Source organism: Aspergillus melleus (genome assembly GCF_016097325.1).
Source record: "Aspergillus melleus strain CBS 546.65 chromosome Unknown contig4, whole genome shotgun sequence".
NCBI classification, from domain to species: Eukaryota; Fungi; Ascomycota; class Eurotiomycetes; order Eurotiales; family Aspergillaceae; genus Aspergillus; species Aspergillus melleus.
The window spans coordinates 1,349,705-1,367,383 of record NW_025763373.1 but is presented as its reverse complement, the minus strand read 5'-3'; the positions used below and the strand labels follow the sequence as shown (position 1 = coordinate 1,367,383).

Genomic DNA, 17,679 nt, shown 5'->3' with positions numbered 1-17,679 from the left:
AAGTTCCTTGTGGGGATTTCTTCCTTCTCTCCCCTCTTTCCTCCCCCGCACACTATTCTGTGCGCGGGTGGGAAGTAAACCCACCAATCGGCGCCTGGTAGAGTTTAGATAGAGAACCAAAGTTCAATATAAGGAAAACGGGCTAGAGAGGTGAAAGGTGCCTGGGGACTTGGAAATATACGGAGTAACCTATGGGAATGAGTATTTGGGGGGGCGGGTTGGGTGGGGTCGGCCCCCGTGCGTCCATAGGTGTCCCTAAGTGTCAGGGCTGAATTTAGCTCATTTGTGCAGATGCAGGTGTCAAAATGGGTTGCACTCGCGAGTTCCGTAAATCCTGAGGGGTCCAGATTTCCAAGATGTAACTTGTAAGACATGCGCCCTCTGGGCGTGGGCGGGTGAGGCGGCCGGTTCGGCCATTCCCGTCCCGGAGAGTCTGTTGGGCTTTGGGGTCCATAGTGGGTGATATGTGTGGGCGACTCTATGCTGCCATAAGAACAGATAGTTTTCGCTTCGAGGTGCATCCCCGAATATGAGGGTTAACGCCAATCACATGCCTAAGGCCCTTCAAAGCTAAGTACAAACATTTACTCAGATTAGTGCGCTCTGTTAGCCTTTCTTGTAGTCTGCACCATATAGAAATGATCCCTGTCAAGCGTTACATTTCTCGTGACTGGTGCGCATATCGCCCCCACGACTGTCAAGACTGTCTTATTAACAAGTCTCATGTACTCGGATCTCTTTACATTGTAAGTCACATCGAAACCCATTGTACCTACAAGACATCTTTATTGACATTTGATCCCCTCTGAAACAGTGCATGAACCTGGCTTATCTCTTTCTCTCAACATGGTGCTCCCATTAGGTGCCGTGCAGCTAGCTGTGGTATCATTCATCGTGGGCCCAATGGCTATCATCGCTGTAGCGCTTAGACTGTGGTCTAGGTATCTCCAGAGAAGAAACCTGGCCGCGACTGATTACTTGGTATTGGTAGCATTGGTACTAGCCGAGTCAGCTTTGTCCGTGTTCGTGGCAGGTAGGTTTGTCGAACATTCAGCTCCGCCTAACTGAAGAGACAAAAAATTCGAACTCACACTTTCCACCATCTAGCTGGCTTTGCAGCTGGCCTCGGAGTTCATTTAGAAGAGCTTTTAGCAACGGCTCCTCAAAAGTTCGCTCTGCACATGAAGGTGGGTTGATGGGTATTGCAACAATTTTCTCCTCTACACTCTATGCTAATTGCCTTTCGCCACTTGTTTAGCTTTTCGTGCCTGCCCAACTGCTGTGGGCTGCGGCGAACTCGTGTGTCAAGGCATCAATACTATATCTCTACATGGACCTCTTTCCCAATAGGACCTTTTGCCGTGTGTGCTATGGTACCCTCTTCATAACTGCCGCGTATTTCACCATGGTGCTGATCGAAACCTTCGCGCTTTGCAAACCTGTCCAATATAACTGGGATAAATCAATTGAAGGGGAATGCAACGGTGAAAACATTGCTTATCTCGTTGCTGGCATTGTCAACCTCACCATCGACACTTTCATTGTGGTACTACCGATGCCTCTGGTTTTCAACTTGCAACTGATTATGACCAAAAAAGTTGCCGTCGCTGCAATGTTCAGCCTCGGGGCGTTGTAAGTCGATACAGTTGCACTCCCAACATTAATTCCTCTTGTTTTATTTCTTCTTCTCCTGCAGAGATAGGCCACTTACTATGTTCACGCTTGCTAGGATTTGCGTTATCTCTCTATTGAGGGTTATTTGGTTGTGGACTTGGGATCTAACTGATATGACCTACAACGTTACTCCTGGAGCCATTTACTCGGTGTTGGAACCAGCCCTTGGGGTTGTAAACGCGTGTTTGCCCACAATTAAACCTGCTCTCACCCAGCTATTTGGAGCGTACGTACTGCTTTATTACTTGTTTTCTTGACAAGTATTCTCGGTTTCCACATTGCAAGCTCTAAGCTAACACTTCACAGTGGCACCCTCCAGGGCACGAAAGCCAGTTCCAACACCGGCGGGAATTATAGTAGCGGATCATGGAGTCGACAGCTCAACGGAAAAGTGAAAGGCAATCTCACTCGGGATTTCGAACGGCTTGATGATGAATTTGCACTTCATGAAGTGCCCGCCGACAGGAATTCTGACGTCGGTCTCACTAGCGCGACCACAAGTCGTCGATTCTAAGTTGGCCTTGAGTAACGGGGAAGCTCTTGTGGCTTGGGCGTGTCATGATTTACCATTCTGTAATTTAGTGTTATCGAAGCCTGACTTCCACAGTTTGGGCTGTGTTATCGTACCTTGTTTGCTCATGCGTATTGCTTTCTCGTGTTAATGTTCCACCCCATCGGTCTTCTACTCGCTCGTCTGGTTACATCCGATCAAAGTCCTGAGCATTCAGGGCCGGATCAGTAACCTTACGCATTTTTGCCGCCCCATTTCTCGCTCCACGGCTTTCCCCCTTCGGCGGACCTTGACACTCCTTACCCTCTCTGCACTGAACATACTATCAACCTTGTGAGTGGCCCTGCCAAGATTGCACCTTTACATTATGCTCGGTTGTTCTCAGCAACAAAGTCGTCATTCTGATACAATTTAGCTCGCCGGTCGCCTTGTCGTTCTCTTCACTTTTGCGGGCGCCGTGCGTGACGAGTCCCTTAAAGAGACTGGAGTTTTAATTAGTGCGGTGAAACTGGTCCGCGAAATTTAGAATGATACATTAGCTCAAGAATACAATTTTTGGGGGTAATATAACGTTGGCTATGATGATTAACGTGCACGTTCCTCTAGCTCTAATCAAAATGGAAGGACGTACTATATTGACTATTCTGGCATATCCTACAAACACTGGCAATCAACGCTTCCGGCCTATCATACAAGCTCAATTTCAGTTCAACATGAAGTCATTTGTGCTTTATCCCACACTTAATCACATAAGCTGTTATCACGTATGCTATTCCTGGTGGGTACCTAGAGTACCTTCTACTATTGTCTACCGAATTGAGCAAGAGCGGACCCGAAAAGAATTACCCCATGTACGCGTAGTATGCTACAGTATGTAGTTTTAGAAGATCAGACCACAAACCAGCAAAAGCGAATACATACTCAAATTTCTCGAATCATTTCAATACCAAAATTCGTTTTCATCTGCTTTTCGTGGTCTCTCCTCTCCCCTTCCTTTGCGTGACGAAGATACCACACAATGACCAACAAGAGAAAGGCAACCACTTCAGCATCGAACGCAGGAGGCCCAGCCAAGAAGACTCGCGCCGCCCGAGCAAGCACATTGGAGGTCATACCCAGCAACAAGCTATCGTGGACGAAATGTGCAACGGCGGAAGGGGTCAAAGATACCTCTATCAACGATCTGACAACACTGAATTCCGGGTCCCGAGTTACTGACGCACAGTTTCTCACTTTTCGAGTCATCTGGCCGGGTAGGAAAGGCATGGAGGCTTTGAAAATCCCAAATGAAGAAAAGGCAGATGAAATCATCGAAGCTATGAACCCCTGGTGGCAGCGCTACATTAAGCACATGAAGGATGGCAAGCTAACCTCTCCATCGATCCAATTAGGTACCTTCCAAACGGTCAGAAGTAACCAGCAGAAGGTGGAAAATGCGTTACCGAAGGCGTCGTCAGAGTCTGAATCTCAATCGACGACAAGCGAAACCCCCGCAGAAACGGACTCGCGGTCGACTTCTCCAAGCCAGCTGAGACAGAGAACTCCCGCAGCAGACAGTTTCGATCCTGAGAAACAGTGGATAAAAACGAAGGACGAGCAGATTGTCAACGACGCCATCATATCCTACCTCGACGTCCTCACACTCAATATACCTGGGTTGGGAAGTCTTTGTTCCTCGGAACGCCTCCGCCTCTTATTCGAATTCAAGGCCGCTCAAATGGAGGCTCGAACGGGCGGTTTTTTAGGCATACGCGGCAAAGACGAATCAAAGGAGGCCTTTGCCACTATAGAGGCCAAAGCAGCGATTCGCCAGCGGTCCAACCATCACCACGGTGTTTACAAGGAGGAGTCCGCCCAAACAGTTCTCCTGATCGCACAAGACTCGAAGAACGGGCGATTTACGACATTACCACGTTTACAAAGCGCTCATAAACACCAAAGACTACCCAGATCCCAGGATAGGCACGAGATATTCATCGTAATCGCTTCATATGACGACGACTATGTTCGTTATCTCAAGAAGGAAGACCCGCAAACACCTAGCTTCATGGTGATGCAAGAATATGGTCCGTTTATCATTGGTGAGTATACCAATATGCAATACCTCGCACAGTTCATCGTCGGGTTTTGCCTTGAGGTGAACGAGCGAATTTCGATGGCATGTCCCAAAGTGATCATCGATAACCACCCCTAATTGGGCACTTCTTAATCATCCACCGCTGCTAGCCTTTAGCAAATCATTTCTGCGGAGCTAAAGGCACTGCCACTCGCCATCAGCAAAGCTGTTGTGCAAATCAGAGAGGCCTAGAACTAGAATCCGTGGCAAATCGATCCGCAGTGTGCCACGGACAGAGAATGAGCAGCGCGTACCCGCCTTCAGCAAAGCTGTGGCTTACTTTATCACTAGCCCAAACAGGATCTGCTATACGAAGCGATCGGGCAAACAGGTGACCCTCCAGTGATAGGCTCGCGCCTCAACGTGGCACTGGAGTCTAGTAACCCACTATTAACGGGCGAAGCTAAGACGAGCTTTTTGTGGTCCAATTTGTACATATTTCAAGTACGTGTAAACTACCGCGTGAAGCATGTAACTGTTCACACCTTGTGCATCATCTTCATGGTTGTAGTTATATATGCACCTCATGACCACAAACAATACATGTATCGTCCACCGATAACACTCATGGAACGGATTGTGGGCGGACCGCGAGTGGAGATTTTATGAAGGATGGGGACATCACAGAGCAGGTCCAAAACCTAGAACCAGTCACATTTGACAATGAGTCAACTACGCCTCTCAAAACAAGCAGACGGGCCCAATACACGCGTTGTCAGATGTCGCCGTCTCGATAAGCTGAAGGATATGGGAGAACATCTGGATAACTATAGCTGATAAACCAGGAAGTGCCATGACTAACGCATTCTGGGACATACGCCAGTACGATAAGACTACCGCCAGGGCTAGCACAATCACAAGACAACTTTCTGATGAATTATGATGAATTATGATGAATTATGATGTTTCTTCTCACTTCAGGCAACACTTCCTTTACTATCTGACAACAGTGATCAGAGAAATCTCAGTGGAACACGCGAGGGTGTACCTATACGAAGCGGTCAAACGAAAAGCTAAAATAGCGTAACAGCAATTTCTCCTTTCATAACAACTAGATAGCAGCAATAGTACATCTCATAACAAGTAAATTAAATCACCGAGGACACGAGGCGCACTTGGTGGGGACTTTGGGATAATCGTTATCAGCAATAGGCCGGGTGGTTGCACTCACAGGACTGCTAGCCTGATACCGTACGAAAAGAGGAATAGGAGCAGCTTCCTCCTCTTCATGATCCACCTCAAAACTCATCAACGGCGAGTATTGTACAACCAGGCTCTTCCCATCATGGTGTGCCTGTAGGATTCTGCCACTTCTCGGGCCCACGTACGATAGAATAAGAAGCTAATATCGGATGAGCATTAGATGTCTTAAAATTCGTCTTGAGATAGGCACCTACCGGTAAGATAACATGAGAGCCATAGAGCGAGTCCTGATAGCGAAATCGAAGGGCTCTTACAATCGATTTTAGCTCTCCGATTGTAAAGGTCTGGTTATTTGCGTTGACGTTATGAATGGTGCAAATTATCATGTGAGGACACACAACGCTGTCCCATTCCCTAAGTGACTGCCACCTGTAAGACACCGTTGACAGTAGCTCAAGGTCACCCCCGGGTATTCTTCGCCTTCTGAAAAGCAATGAGTAAAGAAGATCAATCTGGAACGAAAGCAAGGACAGCCTGGTGAACTTACCCGGGACTTTCGTGAATGGGAGTGAGTCCATGCAATCCCCAGCCATGTGGAAGACGAAAGTCTGTAGTACGTCGATCGACATGCTCGCACATCAAGCGGGTTACCTCGAAGATCGAATATTCATAATCAAAAATGGAATCAGCGAAAGGGTAATGTCTCGGAGTTGGGTAATAGAAAGATGCTATTGAGGCAGTGGTCTCTTCTTCCAGTGGAAGATCATCAATGATATCTTGAGAAAGAGGTTTGAAGAAACATGGTGAAAAGTCCACCTCATCTTCATCAAATCCTACGTTTACCGGTCGAAATCCGATACTCGGAAGTTCCTCGATATGGATCAGTTCTTTATCAAGAGAATCAACGGCAGGTGACATTGAACCGAGGTGATCATAGATAGCTTGACGCTTCTGTTTGATATCCCTAGCCATATTGTATGTGGTTGAGATGCACGGAGCTGAATGAGGGTGGTTGTTGAAGTTGTCCTGTTGCCTATTGCAAAGCAGGGTCTTGCTTGAGACGTTTGTCATGCCTACGTCATCGTTGGTCATGTTACTTTACCAGATTTTTTCTACGGTCAAGATGACGTGACGGACACATCGTTCATTCTGTTGGATATTGATATGTTTTGCGCCCATGCCACGGCCACGGCCACCGCGACCACCACGCCCGCCGCCATCTGCCTGGCAGTTGATGTTATGCAACATTGTTCCAATGACGAACGAATTAGTAAATCTTCTGGGCCGATCGCTACTCACCATAGCCTGTCTTATCAACTGGTCATATTTCGTTCACTGCGGTGGTCACATGGCATTGGCGAGAAGTGCATCATTTCAAGTCTTTCACAGAATCCGACACTCGTTATAACCTTCTCATTGTAAGTTTACATTAATCTTCTAGCTTAAGTATTTCTCTACCTCGCTCACCGATACAAGGCGCAAGGAGGAATTTATCGAATGCATCCAACTTTCCGGACACCTGCCCCGTCTCGAAAGCCCTCGAAAAATCCCCGTAAAGCACGGTATCCGAGCCCAAACGATGCGACTCCGCATTCCACGACGCATCTGTGTTGATACTCCAGAACAAAGAACCGAACGTGAAGGGCAGAACGCTCAACTGCCTCACAATTGTACAACTTCCCATCTTCAGCATCGAATAGAGCCCCTCGATCAGCACGGAAACGATGACCGTTCGTCGAACGCTCTCTGCGAAAATCCATTCCCGCCATGTTGACGGATTTCCGAGCTCACCGACGCGAACTTGAAGCTCCATGGTCCATGCGCGCAAGGTATCCATATTCTGCTCCGCCATGGCGCGTTGTCGGACGTCGCCGTCGAAAAGCTGGATGATGTGGAGGAGCATCAAGGCTTGGACCGTGGCGAGAAGTTCTTCTAATGTGGCTTGGTGGCTTCGTCGGACTAGACTTTGCGTTCTGGCTTCGAGAATCTGGAGAACCGTGTCTTCTGTCTCTGGTGTTCTGCTGTAATACGAAGCTGAAACCATGAAAGCATCCTGCATTGCGTCTGGAAGACATACGTCATAGAGGCGATCATGGATGAAGGGAGTTTTGCGAGACCGAGCAAACATTTCCGGGTAGCTTTTCAGGCCTCGAAGGAGCTGCTTTGTAGACCATCTGTCGATCACAGCGACCTCGGGGAAGTAGCCAGCGGGAAGCAATGTGGGGACCGCGAAGAGAGTAGGGCTAAGGGTCAGCCATGAGGCGAGAAGGTCCGCATCATTGAAGAGAGTAGTTTCCTCGGGCGGAAACGCAGACAGGATGTCGTCTATGGACAGCGACAATGACTCTATCGGTGGGAAGTATGGAGACTGTGCCGTGGTTTGTTGTTGGTGTTGCCGAGTGGATCTGGAGTAGCTATTGACGTAGGTGCATTCCAGCCCACGCGCCAAACATCGGGAACACTGTGGAGTTTGGCGATTACATCGTCGTTTGCCGTGGGCGCATGTGACGCATGATTTCTGCCGAGAGCGGGAATCAGTTGATATGCGAGGCATTTTGCGGATTCTTGACAAATGCTAAAGGTGAAGACGAAGAATGACACAGAAGTGCGGCGGGCGGGTCAAAGTCCGCAGGAAACTCCGCCGCCCCCACGCCAAAGTCCGCAGGGCTGGCCCAATCACATGGGCAGGTGTGTGTGTGCATAAATTAGTCATCCATCTATGCACAGCGCCAAGTCCGCAGGCCGCATAATGTATAGATTGCTCTGGCATATAAGAAGACCCGATGATTGCTTCATCTATGATCCTCATCAACAGCATATCCATCAATCTATCCTCACAATGGCCATCACTGAGCTTATCTTCCCATCTATCAAAACCGATCCGGCTTCTCTCATCGAGATTGAGCGAGATTGGCCCACAATCAGCAAACGATTGATCGACCCAAACCCCGGCTTGCTGAATGCTTTCCGTGGATTCATTCTGACTGAGAACGGAGTGGATGTACGAGATGCGTACAGAGAGTTTCTGCTTTTTGGTATCTCCGCCACCCAACATCCGACCGCAAGAACTCGCTAACACTGCCGCCATAGAGTGGGTTAAGGCAGAAGACTTTCAAGCCTTCATCAAGTCGGACCAATTTGCCAACTTCGCCAGCTCAATCAAACACCTAGTTACTGGCCCACCTACGCTACAGCTGTTCGAAACAAACTTCAGCCCCAGGGAGGCGGCTTCGGCGTCCGTTGTTGAGATCGTTCGGTTAAGTGTCTCAAGCCCTGAGCAAGTCGTCGCATCAACGCAAGCATGGGGTCAACTTGCCCGGAGCCTCAACGCCAAACACACACCAATGACATATGGAACTAGCACAAACCTTGAAAACAGTGTTGTCGTCGGAATCATTGGATGGAGTAGTGAAGAGGTATTTCGAAAGCCCTTTCTCTACAGTCCAGCACTTTCTTATGATGAATAGACTCGGTCCCAGATAGTGGAGGAGCCTGTGTGCGTTGAAGCTCTGCGGTCATTACAGCGTTTGGGAACTCTCAATAATATTGTGGTTGCTGTTGATGCAATGGATCTACCTCCCCTGTGAGGTACACTGTGGTGAATGAATTATTGAAAACCCGCCATTTCTCATAATCAGAATCAGAAACATTCTCAGCTCAAGGACATAATAATTGATATTAATGAATAGACCGTACTTCAAGTCCTCCTACAAGTACAATTCCGGCCAATCTTTTGCCATTGAACCATTTATATTAGTAGGTGAACATGTAGACGGGTCTAAGACATCTATTGCCCGTTTGTAGGAATCGGCGAATTTGATCCCAATACTAACACCACCAACATTGCCTCAGTGGATAGTAGTACGCACATTTCCAGGCATAAGTAATCGATTCAAAACTCCTTAGCTCGGCCCGCCTTCAACCAAATCACACGTGCGCTCCTTTGACCTACATACGTCCTTCACAGCAGGCCAGGCTAGTCTAATCACATTGGGGATTGTTCGGGTGCATAGATTAGTCATGCAACAATGCACAGGGCCAGGTCCGCTGGTCACCTTCTTGTTGTTGTCACTCTTCCTCCCTCGAGAAACAATCCCCCCCGTCTTTACCATGCACTGATTGCAATCCCAACCTCAAACAACATGTCGACTGACGAATTTGGACTTGTCACGGACGGCAAAACGACTAAGAAAGGTTTGACCGGTGTAGGAAACCTTAATGCGCATAACCATGATAGTGGTTATTAGTGACCGTGCTATGGTAATGGTTGACGCTGCGAGGGCCGCCCTTGCCACTACCACCCTCTCGCTTGCTGGGGTAGTGATTATTGGGGTGGTGGCGGCACCTCGGACATATGGGCGAGCCGGTTAGTAGCATTGGAATATGGGATGGGCCCGACTATACCTTTTCTCTGACGTCTTGCCGGGGGCGGCATGATGGGGCACGGCAGGAGCAGGCGCAGCCAGAGAACGGGACGCAGCACGAGCGGGAGAAGCAGCGGGGACCCCAGACTGCATATCATGTTAGTTTGTGCTTCTTAATGTGCATTCGATGAGGCTTTCCAACTTACAATATGATGAGGAGCGGAGGAGGCGCGGCTAGAGATAGAGGGGGAGAGCGGGTTCGCTCGCTGTGACATTGACAATCTGCTTTGACTTGAACATAACATCACGAAACTGCTGGGTTGTCAAATCACCTGGGACCCTTTGTGGCCATCCTCAGCAGGAATTGAGCAAAAGCCTCCGAACAAGAAGGTGATTTTCATCTGATTTTACTCACATGCATATTAATGTAGCGCTCTGTTGCTCTGTGAACTTTTGCCCCTTAAAAACAACCATCAAAAACACACTTAAATCTCGTGGCTGGCATTCGGGACATCCTCTATCTCCTTTTGGGAATATCTCGATTGTTAGGGAAGGAAAGAACCTCAAAGATCATTTTCGATTATACCAGCATTCTAAATATTCGATCCGCGGGGAACCCTAACAAGAACAATGAATATTCTTCTGATCGAAAAGCCTCAAAAGATGTTTGATCCCTATTTTTGCCCCGAAAACACCAATTGCATCACCAATGTACTCTGCCGTCGCAATTTTATAGCTGACGTATAGGGTCTCCTCTTGAAACAGGAGAAAGGCTTGCTCTGGTGCCATCACCAGTATTTATATGATTAGCAACGGCAGCGACATCAACACCATAACCACACAGTACTCGCTTTTTGTTGCCCATATTAACAGAGCACTAGTGTACTCCCTCGTACATATAGAACGTATCGGACAGTACAAAGCACAAAAGGCGTGTGGATTCCCAAGATGCGATCTCACCCCAAAGCGGACGAAAAGTCACTAAATAGCGAGAGGGATATTTGTAATCTCTTCCAACAAAGTCAGAGTCCAGCCACAACAAACCGCTATTTGAGAGAAACCTGTTCCTAGAGCCTCACAGAGTTCGAGGTAAAGACGTGTTCGCGGTATGTTAATTCCTCGGCGTTGATAATTATACTATCGTACCAAGAATTAGGGATATAATTGCTAAGTAAGACGCCTGAGATGTCTTTGTATACGGCAGTTAGCATTGTTAATAACGGCAGTCGACCATACAAACAAGAGCCTGCACAAGAATGGGTCGCGTCTTTGAAATCAAGTAGGCGGATGGCATTATTAAAGTTAAAATTAGTCTCAAGATTAGAGTACTCTCAAACATAAATCCTTAAATTGAAATCGCCACAAAGCTCAGTGAGTGAAACCGTAACCCATGATATGCAAGGCATCTACTGATGCACTCAATGAATGCTCACTCGCGTGGAAACAGAAGTCCCATCATCATAGTCACACATAACCAGCAAGCTGTTCCCATCCACCGCGACTTCCCCAGCCCAGTGACAATTCTTGTGCACAAGGGTCTTTTGGCCCCAGCTGGCTCCTCCGTCGGTGCTAACAACTACCTTGACGTTCGGAGGTTTCGAATCCCCAGCTTCTCGATCATCTTCCCAGGTCGAGAAGCTGACCACCAGAGTCTTTTCACCAACGCGGACAATCTGAGGAGCAGCCTCGCTGGGAGGTCCATTGGTGCCCTTATAAACCAGCCTGCGGTTACCCCAGGTCTTCCCGTCGTCGTCGGAAGTGACTGACGTGATGCCCGTATTATCCCACAAGCTCTCGAAGACAGCGATCAACTTCTTAGAGCCCGGAGCCACACGCGCGACGCCGACCATGCCATCGCGTTTCTGGATGTCACCGCCGGAAATCGTCTGCTCCTTGCCCCAAGTCTTGCCTCCATCCGAGGACCGCACGAGGACGTTGTTCTGGTCCTTACCATCCGTACGTGTCTCTCTCGAGAAAAACAGCATCAAATCCCCATTCAGCCCGTCCATCATGAACGGCTCCCATAGCCCCAACCCAGTGGTCTGTGTCGTGGCGACCGTGCTGAGCTTCGCCCACGTCTTTCCGCCATCATCAGACGAATACACGAGAATGATATGGTTGATGTATTTCGTGTCCTTTGCGTCGCGCTCGGGGTTCCGGAACGCCATCAGGATCCGGTCAGAGTCGGGCAGTTGGTGCAGGAAGCAGTTGTTCAGTCCGTGCTTCGTTTTCTCCTCTGTGATCGCTGTGCCCACGGGCTTCCAGGTCTTGCCTCGGTCGGTCGAGCGGACCGTCTCGAGTGCGAGCTTTCCGTTCTTGTAGGACCGGAAGCATCCCAGCAGCGATTTATCTTTGATATAGGTGGCGCGCGGGTAGGTGCCTTCACCCATGATCCCGGCCTTGGTGTCGACGCGAACCTCGCGCTTCACGATCGATGATGGAGAGGCATTAGCTAGCGGGAGGAGGATAAGGGAGATGAGGAGACAAAGGACCGTCAAAGGAAGACGACCCGAAGCCATCTTAAAATCCGAATGGAAGTAGTATTTGTCCCTCTGTGTGAGTACAAGTGGAGTTTTTGTTACTGAATGAAGTCTACATCGTGACATCTGGGGTGATCTTGATGTCTTATATACAGTATACTGATCTGGCTCACTAGCCAATTTTAGTCAAAATTGAGCATCAGCATTGCCTCGAGGCTGAGATGCCTGGGCACGCGGTTTGTCAGTGGCACTAATGGGAGAATACGAGGCCCAACTAGCCCTACGAGCCCCTGCGATCGCCAACAGCCGGGGCTAAACACGGCCCCGTTGATCTTTCCCCATTTACGGAAAGAGGATTACAGACTATGGATTGTGAACCAACTGTTCATACTACGTCATGGAATTTATGCTTTCGGCTGAGAGATTATCCGCTTGTATGTCTCAGGCTGAATGTTAGTCTTAGATTTGGTCAGCTAGAGCGTGGCGGAGTATACAGCCCATCTAACGTGACCATGAACCCCCTTGCTCCGGACTACAGTAACGGGCGGATATGTCGTCCAAGCAAGTCTTGAACCCTTGTGCAAAGATTTATCCACTTTTGGTCGTGAGTCACGGGGAGTTCGTTTTCATCGTTCGTGTCATAATAGGTAATGAGCTCCTATAGCTTGATTGAGCTTTCATGTTGACTTTATTTCCTCGATTCCAATAAGAGAAGTAACATGCTCTTGTATTGCTGATATAACGCATTCTGTTGCTCCATCGCCTTCTATATTTTCTTTTTCCTTTCTCCTGTTTTTGTTTTCGCTTCCCTTTTAGTGGTGGCTTCAGTTTGTATCTCAACTAGGAGCAATCTCGCTTCACATAGTGAATTTTGCAAGGCACTGATTTTTTCTTTCATTCACGCCAACACGCTTGATTCTCTGGGCTGTATTGGTGCGTCTAATACCGTGACATCATCGACATGGTATTGGCCATGAGCGACCAAATTATCTGATTTATCACATCTGCCTACATCCGACGAAGCCAGTTCAGGGATCGATGTGAATGGCCTGTATGCAAAGAACATACGTGGGTTATGCAAGTAATGCAGAGCTAGAACACAAGCGGGAATGATATTCCGAGCCCACCCACCCTTGTAAATGCAAGAATCAAAGCACTGGATAATGGCAGATACACATATTGTCAGGCAGGAATGCTTCTTCGACACCCAAAATGCAGAGATGCGGCCAATCATATAATATTCGCCTTCAAAGCCATTCATAAGACACCACCATGCCCCTCCTCGCAACTACCTCGACTTTTGAAAGTCGCCTTCAATCGTCAGTTTAATCCGACTGGGTTTCATTTCTGGTTCATTGAGTGCCTCCGAATATGTCGTCTACCCAAAGGGCCTTGCTCATTGCAGCTCCCTTTGAGGGCCTGAACGGAACTCTCTACGATGCTCAAAGTATTCTTCGAGTACTGGAAAGCAAAGGGTTCAACACTGACACCTGCTTTGGGGAGAATGCGACCCGAAGTGGCATTTTTGCGGCGTGGGAGCGTCTTATCTCCGAGACCAAGGAGAATGATGCGGTGGTTCTCTACTATTCTGGACACGGGGGGTTAGTTCAGTCGCCCCAAGGCGACAGACCTGTGGAGTCGAACGATGTTGCCACACCTTCCACACCTTGGAGATACCAATTCCTTGTACCGGTTGACTACGATCAGTCGACAGAGAGCGACTTTCGGGGAATTTTGGACGTCGAGATCTCACATGTGCTGCGGCAACTGACTGAAAGAACTCGCAACGTCACCGTCATTCTGGACTGCTGTCATTCCGGGAGGATGTTCCGGGCTCCGATGCTCGAGGGCCAGGCCCGTCAGAAGAGTCTCAAGGATGTTCAGTTCCATCAGGTTGCGCAACATATCACTGCTATGCAGGGACAGGGACAGCTTGAAGGACAGGGTTTCCTGACAGGTAATCCGCACGCCGTACGAATCGTGGCGACCGCTCCGTCCGAATCGGCATGGGAGTATATGAATCCTCGGGGGGAGTGGTGCGGGACATATACTGAAGCTCTGGTGAAGGTGATCGAAGACTGCTGGGGGCACGAAATGTCCTGGAAAACGATCTTCCTCCGCGTACGACAGCTCGTCAACAACCGTTTCCCTGGTCAGCATCCTCAAGTCGAAGGTCCGGAGACTCGCGTCCCTTTCTCCCTCCGACAGGCACCATCTTGCGTGCTGCAAATCAAGATTACCAACGGTCAGCCGATTATCCAGGGAGGAAGCGTGTTGGGGGTCCGAACCGGTAACACATATACTATTGTTCCTTTGAGTATGAACGACCAGCAAGTGTCCGGGGACAACTTTCCCGAAGCGACGGTGACAAACGTTGCCGCATTCAAAGCAAAGGTTAAGCTGTCATCGATGCCTTCCTGGTTATCGCTCAGTAACGTTGGTGCGCTCGCGGTCTTGAAGCGCGAGAGCATTGATAAGCATCCGATCCAAGTACCGGAGTCGCTGTCCTTTTTACGAGACCACGTCGAAGAGTCAACTTTGCTTCGGTGTCACACTTCGGATGAAAGTGAGCCACCACTTATGGAATTTCGTGAGCAGGGCGAATCGTTCATGCTTCTCAACCAGCAAGGCGTGGAGCTTGGATCAAGCCCACTGAATGAAGAGGAGAGCTCACGCAGGGGCAAGAACCTCATCGTCACGGCCGAGAGATTGGTTCGCGCCCAGAGAGTGCTGTCGCTGACATGCGAAAAGCCCGCCGACAAACTCAATCACATGCTGTATCACGAAATCGGCGTCGTCGAGGATGAACAGCCAACACGGTCGTCGCAGGTCGGTGGGGAGGACTATCATGTCTTAGAAAAAGAGTCAGTCTACATCAAGTTGCACAACCGGGGCAGAGACACTGTTTACGTATCTGTTTTTGACATCAACGTTGCCGGAGAAGTCTCTTTCATCACTCAAACCAACCCCGAGGGTATCGAGCTGCCAGAGGAACGATCCACTGTCCTGGGCAGTGACGACTTCGGAGAGCTGGTGGGATTAGAGATCACATGGCCCAAGGATGTCTCAAAAAAACTCCCTATTGACGAGCAGTTCTTGCTAATCATTACCAACACCCCGATGGATGTCCGGTATCTTGCCGACTCTGTGAATATCGAGCACGCGACCGGCCGAGACGCAGCAAGAGCGATCAGTACAGCCAAGATTCAATATGACGTAGTGCATCTGAAATTCAAGCTTCACCCAGCTGGTCAAAAGGACGAGGTAGACAAGATGAATGAGGCACAGCAGGAGCACGGTTTTCCATCCTCATGCATAACCTGCAGCGAGGAGCCGATTCGCGCGGCGAACATACTCGACGTCGAGCACGTTCCTGGGTGGAATGAGCTGCCGTTCAGTCCGCCAACGACAATGGCGAAGGTTAAACAACCGGTCTCTCTTTTGATCCCGTCCATACTTATTCTTTCCTTTGCTGTAGGGCTTGCTTGGCGCAATTGTTAGAACCGCACAACGTATCCCGCCATGTGTCTGGGTCATCAACAAGTACAGCGAAGAGATCACCGTGACCATCTCGAAATACCGTCCAAATCGACTGCTCACTGGTATAGGTGTGAACGCATCTGCGACCGGGGCCGGACTGGACTTTAGTTCGTCGGTGAGTTTGTTTCCTGGCATGATTTGACTGATTAGCAGGATTAGCTGATGTTGATCGGTTTGCAGACCTGGGTTGGTCCGGCAACGAAGAAGACACTTGCGCCCCAAGCCTGTGGGAAAGGGCAATTCATGGCGGTGTTCCCTTTGTGGACACGCAAAGAAGGATTTGGAGTGATCAGTGTTTTCCGAGGGCCTCAAAAGGAGCTGTTCATCGAGAATGACCGGGTGCCCTTGGGGGCTACCGTCTATTTCAATGGCGAGGCAGACTTCGACATCGTGGAATACGGGCAAGCCACTGCAAGCGGACACAACTCGAGGATTGGCTTAATCGTTTAATTCTGTCGCGAGGATTGTCAGAAAGGAAGACATGGATACCTAACTGACTTCGTTGTATGCGAGGAGTTTCCCAGCGGCAGAAAATGAGTTCGCTCACGTCCCTAGATGGTAGATCTTAATCAAGTTAAACAGTTTCGAATTCAAGCTAGAAAGCCTATCTTATAAGAGTCTTATTTTGAGAGTACATTATCGTGAATTCTTTGCCGGAGGCTGCAACGTGCCAAGCATTTTGCCAGAACCTCTTCCTTCCTGGATCACCGTTTTGATCATCATTGAGTTCAATTAATATGTCAGTTCACGGGTTGTTATTCTTTTTCTTGGATGTTGTCTTCATCGAAATAGTTTTGAAAGCTGTGACATAACTTGTGCTATACTACCATCCATGACGACATGATATATGCTTAATAACGCAGACCACATACGCTGGCATGATTGTCGACGCTCTAGGCACCTAGAGGCCACCGCGTAGTTCAAGAACAATGTAACTCATGATTCGAGACAAGTTCTGAGTTATACTAGTGCTTGAATATTGGTGTAGGAAGATCCAGAGTGTTGTAGGCTGTTGTCTACATAAAATGTGTGTTTCGAAGAGCAGATGGCGGAATGCTTGGCAGTATGCCTCAGGCATTAAACCATCTATGATATCCAGTAATCTTATCAATGTATCCCTTCTTTCGACTTTGAGAACTTTCAGAATACAAACTATCATCCCATGGGCTACATGAGAAAAATCTGATTGTTTTGGAAAAAAATTCCTCCTGAAGAAGAAGACTTTCTTGGTGTTAATCTTTCCGTGCTATTTACGCGCTGTATTTTCTACGTTTCTCATATAGAAGTTCGAGAAAACAATGAAGAACAATGAAATGTGGCTCATTTTTCAGTCCGACTCCCATAGCGCACGCGCTTTTGCTGTCCCTTATTTTTTGTCGATAATGACCCACCCCTTCGATGGTACGACAAGAGCGGATATAAGTACAACAGCCTGGAGAACGTGGACCACCGGCGACAAGACGAGTGACATCACTGCATGATATACAATACCAGCCCATGAGACATTGTTCAGGCTAAGATCCTGCAGGATCGCGCCGGCAAGAAAAACATGGATATTGGCTGCGTCGTTGAAAATCATCCAGTCACTATACCAGCTTGGAGCGTAGATTCTGTACCCCAGAACCCCCATCAGAGGTCTGCAAGTATTCATTAGCACGCACGATACCTCTTCGAAGCGGTTAGGGGATGGAGGGGGCTAACGAGATGAAGATTCCTAGACTTCCAATTCCAGTCAAAATTAGAGCGAGGCGAACTGGAAAACTGTCCATCCTATAAATACCGGTATACCAGCGTCTCCTCTGTTTCCAGAAGTCTCCTATCGTGAGGGGAGGTTGCTCCCGGAATATCGCA

At 48.7% G+C, this 17,679-nt stretch overlaps 7 protein-coding genes across 7 annotated transcripts; 4 read left to right on the top strand and 3 right to left on the bottom strand.

The window, feature by feature from the left end:
* Positions 1–846: 846 nt before the first annotated feature.
* NAM7_2 (ATP-dependent RNA helicase) lies at positions 847–2,188 on the top strand (the record flags this gene model as incomplete). Its single annotated transcript, XM_046089147.1, has 4 exons — positions 847–1,033; positions 1,108–1,187; positions 1,259–1,632; positions 1,981–2,188. The coding sequence occupies 4 exons, from the start codon at positions 847–849 to the stop codon at positions 2,186–2,188; spliced, it is 849 nt and encodes a 282-aa protein (XP_045945117.1).
* Positions 2,189–3,203: 1,015 nt separating this feature from the next.
* LDX57_007430 (uncharacterized protein) lies at positions 3,204–4,379 on the top strand (the record flags this gene model as incomplete). Its single annotated transcript, XM_046089146.1, has 1 exon — positions 3,204–4,379. The coding sequence occupies one exon, from the start codon at positions 3,204–3,206 to the stop codon at positions 4,377–4,379; it is 1,176 nt and encodes a 391-aa protein (XP_045945116.1).
* Positions 4,380–6,645: 2,266 nt separating this feature from the next.
* On the bottom strand, positions 6,646–8,018 carry LDX57_007429 (Zn(II)2Cys6 transcription factor domain-containing protein). Its single transcript, XM_046089145.1, has one exon. The coding sequence runs from the start codon at positions 7,996–7,998 to the stop codon at positions 6,874–6,876; it is 1,125 nt and encodes a 374-aa protein (XP_045945115.1). The 5' UTR covers positions 7,999–8,018; the 3' UTR covers positions 6,646–6,873.
* Positions 8,019–8,283: 265 nt separating this feature from the next.
* Positions 8,284–9,031, top strand: LDX57_007428 (putative quinol monooxygenase; the record flags this gene model as incomplete). The annotated part of the gene is made up of 3 exons (XM_046089144.1): positions 8,284–8,479; positions 8,535–8,860; positions 8,912–9,031. 3 exons carry the CDS (start codon positions 8,284–8,286, stop codon positions 9,029–9,031), a joined length of 642 nt encoding a protein of 213 aa, XP_045945114.1.
* A 356-nt stretch (positions 9,032–9,387) lies between these two features.
* LDX57_007427 (uncharacterized protein) lies at positions 9,388–10,083 on the bottom strand (the record flags this gene model as incomplete). The annotated part of the gene is made up of 3 exons (XM_046089143.1): positions 9,388–9,789; positions 9,849–9,955; positions 10,015–10,083. The coding sequence occupies 3 exons, from the start codon at positions 10,081–10,083 to the stop codon at positions 9,660–9,662; spliced, it is 306 nt and encodes a 101-aa protein (XP_045945113.1). The 3' UTR covers positions 9,388–9,659.
* A 1,038-nt stretch (positions 10,084–11,121) lies between these two features.
* Positions 11,122–12,391, bottom strand: LDX57_007426 (sialidase family protein). The gene has a single exon (XM_046089142.1). It carries the CDS (start codon positions 12,325–12,327, stop codon positions 11,227–11,229), a length of 1,101 nt encoding a protein of 366 aa, XP_045945112.1. The 5' UTR covers positions 12,328–12,391; the 3' UTR covers positions 11,122–11,226.
* A 1,268-nt stretch (positions 12,392–13,659) lies between these two features.
* LDX57_007425 (caspase family protein) lies at positions 13,660–16,453 on the top strand (the record flags this gene model as incomplete). Its single annotated transcript, XM_046089141.1, has 3 exons — positions 13,660–15,708; positions 15,767–15,943; positions 16,009–16,453. The coding sequence occupies 3 exons, from the start codon at positions 13,660–13,662 to the stop codon at positions 16,276–16,278; spliced, it is 2,496 nt and encodes an 831-aa protein (XP_045945111.1). The 3' UTR covers positions 16,279–16,453.
* Between the last annotated feature and the right edge of the window lie 1,226 nt (positions 16,454–17,679).

Excerpts from the sequence above, each read along its gene's own strand:
- LDX57_007429 (XM_046089145.1), bottom strand. The coding sequence starts at position 7,998 with ATGCCTCGCATATCAACTGATTCCCGCTCTCGGCAGAAATCATGCGTC.
- LDX57_007426 (XM_046089142.1), bottom strand. The coding sequence starts at position 12,327 with ATGGCTTCGGGTCGTCTTCCTTTGACGGTCCTTTGTCTCCTCATCTCC.